The 3,525-nt window shown below is 38.2% G+C and overlaps 1 protein-coding gene across 1 annotated transcript; it reads right to left on the minus strand.

Annotated features, from left to right (window-relative positions):
- Nucleotides 1–345: 345 nt before the first annotated feature.
- Nucleotides 346–3,057, minus strand: LOC109154175. Its single transcript, XM_019302031.1, has 6 exons — nt 2,959–3,057; nt 2,570–2,805; nt 1,866–2,356; nt 1,346–1,433; nt 951–1,011; nt 346–567 (listed from the first exon to the last, which is right to left on the minus strand). Exons 1-6 carry the CDS (start codon nt 3,055–3,057, stop codon nt 346–348), a joined length of 1,197 nt encoding a protein of 398 aa, XP_019157576.1.
- Between the last annotated feature and the right edge of the window lie 468 nt (nt 3,058–3,525).

Genomic DNA, 3,525 nt, shown 5'->3' on the forward strand with positions numbered 1-3,525 from the left:
TAGTATGCCTTGCCCAATGCTCCACTAACTAGCAATTGCCACTGGTAAGCAACACGCACTACGCAGCATCAAACGTTTCCCCGTGCATGTTCACAAACTGCTTCATCACAAACAATCCACCGCACCAGCCGTGACTCATGCCAAGCCCGACCCATACCAGCCGTGATTCATGACAAGCCGGACCGATACCAGCCGTGACTCACGCCAAGCCGACCCATACCAGCCGTGACTCATGACAAGCCCATACCAGCCGAGACTCACGCCATGCCCGACCCATACTAGGTTCGCGACCACTCCTGGTATCCGCGCTGCCCAACACCACAGTGCCCCTCACCACCTTCTCATCTAGCATCTAGAAACACCCAACAAGTCCAAACAATGTTCGAACTTGTTACTAGTAGCTGCTAGAACACCACCTTCACTATAATAAGAGTAATCAGCATGTACCACGTTCGTAGCTTCCTGCTTCTTCAACTCCTTCCAATCAGCCTCTTTCAGATTAGCTGGCTTTTCTGCCTTCAAGGTTTTTAGAAGACCCTGTTGTGCCAACAAATCTTTTACCCTAGACTGCCATAACCCAAAATTCTCTATACCATCAAACTTTGATACATCAAATTTTATACTTGAACGGACCATCTCAATAGTGCTCTGATACCAATATGTTGAGATTAATAAGAACAAGAAACAATAATAATGGCAAAAAGGGTAAAGAAGATAAGATTTACGTGGTTCGGCAATGTGCCTACATCCACCGGAGTGAAAGTATTCTTATATTCATAGTGATAGTGATAGTGGTGACACAACCCCTTAGGGATACAACCAATATATTTATAGGCATCTAATCCCTGTACAAAGGGTCTACCCATTTCACTCCTACTCCTAGTATGAGACAAACTCATATTCCTAATCCATATATGAGACAAACTCAACACACGTAGATAAGGATAAACCCATAATTTCCTTGAGTAGTCATCAATGAAGGTAACAAAATAGCGAGCACCACCAAGTGACCTAGTTTTCAAAGGTCAACACACATTAGAGTGTATCAGTTCCAATACCTCTTTAAATGAACATTGTTTAACCCAACTAAGCTCTTTTCCAGACCAGCATGGACATCCTCTCCTCAGATATATGCGCAAGCCTCTTATGCCATATATCATTCGTATCATCGTTCTCAACCGTATTAACAATATTTCCTAAGATCTTGGCCTGTAAAACCTAAATTGTAGAACACTTTGTGCATCGGGCCACAACTAGAGAACATCTTGTGAGTTTCCATTGGCCATTTGGAAAAGTATTACAATACCCTTCATCATCTAAATTTCTAGCAGAAATTAAATTATACCTGATATCTGGAACATGCTTTATATTTTTTAGAAGCAACTTGGTGCCATTATTGGTTTCTAAGACCATCTCCAACCATGCACCAAATTCTGCACCAAATTTTACACCAAAAAGGAATATTCCCAGCGTATTCTTACACCAAATTTTTTCCATCTCCAACCCATTACACCAAATTCTGCACCAAATTTTATTCCTACACCCCTCATAAAGTTTATATTTATACTTTTATTCTTTTAACAAAACTAATAGTTGTAATTTAATAAATTAGACTTTAATTATATTTTATGTAATTTTATTTTTAATTAAATTATATTTAATATTAGTTTTGTTTTAATCGTCTTGATAAGATCTTTCAAATGATATAATTTTATTTTAATAATATACAATTTATGTTTAATACTTAACGAAATATATAAATATATAAAAGTAAAAATGGATACAATATAATTATAATGCAAATATCATTTTATTCCACAATAAAAAATCATAGAACATCCGCTACATTTAATTTTCAGAATTACCATAATGTTCCCACATATGCTCGATCAATGCATCACGAAGCGCATAATGCGCTTCTTTATTTTTGATTTGCCTATGTCGAGCAAGAAACTCTTCAAAGACAATTCTTTCATCTCTACATATATCAACCTCAGGAGCCGGTCCTTCTCTCCAACTTTGTATATCGAGTTGCTCATCACGTTCATCTTCAATTATCATATTATGCATTATGATGCATGATGTCATTATATCATGCAATACATGTTTATCCCAAAAATGTACTGGTCCCTTGACTATTGCAAATCTTGATTGAAGGACCCCAAATGCATGTTCTACATCCTTTCTACATGCTTCTTGCATCATTGCAAATAACTTTTTCTTTGGTCCTAGGGGTTGATGAATAGTTTGTACCAGGGTTGACCATTTCGGATATATCCCATCAGCTAAATAATTTCCTGTATCGTACACTTTACCTTGAATAACATAATGAGCAGGAGGTGCCGTACCATTTGCAATGTTTGCAAAAAAATGTGATGCCTACAACACATTAATATCATTATTCGACCCCGGCAAACCAAAATGTGCATGCCAAATCCACAAATCATAATCAGTTACGGCCTTGAGAACAATAGTTGGTTCTCGACTACGCCCAGCATATTGTCCGGCCCAAGCTGTTGGACAGTTTTTCCAAGTCCAGTGCATGCAGTCTAAACTCCCAAGCATCCTTGAAAAGCCATGCCTCTCACCAATTTCAAGCAACCTTGCAACATCATTAGCATCAGGCGCTCTTAGATAGCGTTGTCCAAAGACCTCTACGACCGCTCTGCAAAATCTCTTCAAACTTTCAATTGCTATTGATTCCCTAATTTGGATGTATTCATCTGTTGCATCTTCTGCTACTCCATAAGCCAAAATTCGAAATGCTGCTGTTACTTTTTGTAAAGTAGACAAGCCTAGTCTACCGATTTTATCTCTCCGTTGCACAAAGTAATTGTCGTGCGATGCATTGGCAATTCGTAAGAACAAATTTCGACTCATTCGAAATCGTCTACGAACTATTGCCTCATTATACTTTGGATTTTCTAAAAAATAATCAGCATATAATCTTCGATCACCATCTTCACGGTCACGGTGAATCACTCTATGCCCGGAAATTGGACCGCCATGAATTGGGTTGATGGCTTGAATAGACATAATCTCCAAACAGTAAGCCATGTCAGCATTGTTGTTATCATACGTACTTAGTAGTGCTTGTTGTTGTGATTGTATTGTAGCAATGAGATCATCGTCATCCTCTTGCGAGGATGAAGATGGGTGTTGGGGTGAGGATGAAAAGGGGTGTGAGGGATTCATATCTCAGGATTGCTATGGTGAAAGATAAGTGTGTATGCCATGTATTTAAATATCTGTTATGATATCTTTCCCAAATCCCAAAAGCAATTCCTTTCAACCGTAGGATTATATCACAACCATCTTAGCCATTAATTGGTATTCATATACTTCCAACACACAATCCAAGATCTGACATGATATCTTTCCCAAATCCCAAAAGCAATTGCTTTCAACAGTAGGATTATATCACAACGATCTTAGCCATTAATTGGTATTTATATACTTCCAACACACAATCCAAGATCTGACATGATATCTTCCCCAAATCCCAAAAGCATTTGCTTTCAGCCG

Source organism: Ipomoea nil, unplaced genomic scaffold, assembly GCF_001879475.1.
Source record: "Ipomoea nil cultivar Tokyo-kokei standard unplaced genomic scaffold, Asagao_1.1 scaffold2610, whole genome shotgun sequence".
In the NCBI taxonomy this organism is placed as follows: Eukaryota; Viridiplantae; Streptophyta; class Magnoliopsida; order Solanales; family Convolvulaceae; genus Ipomoea; species Ipomoea nil.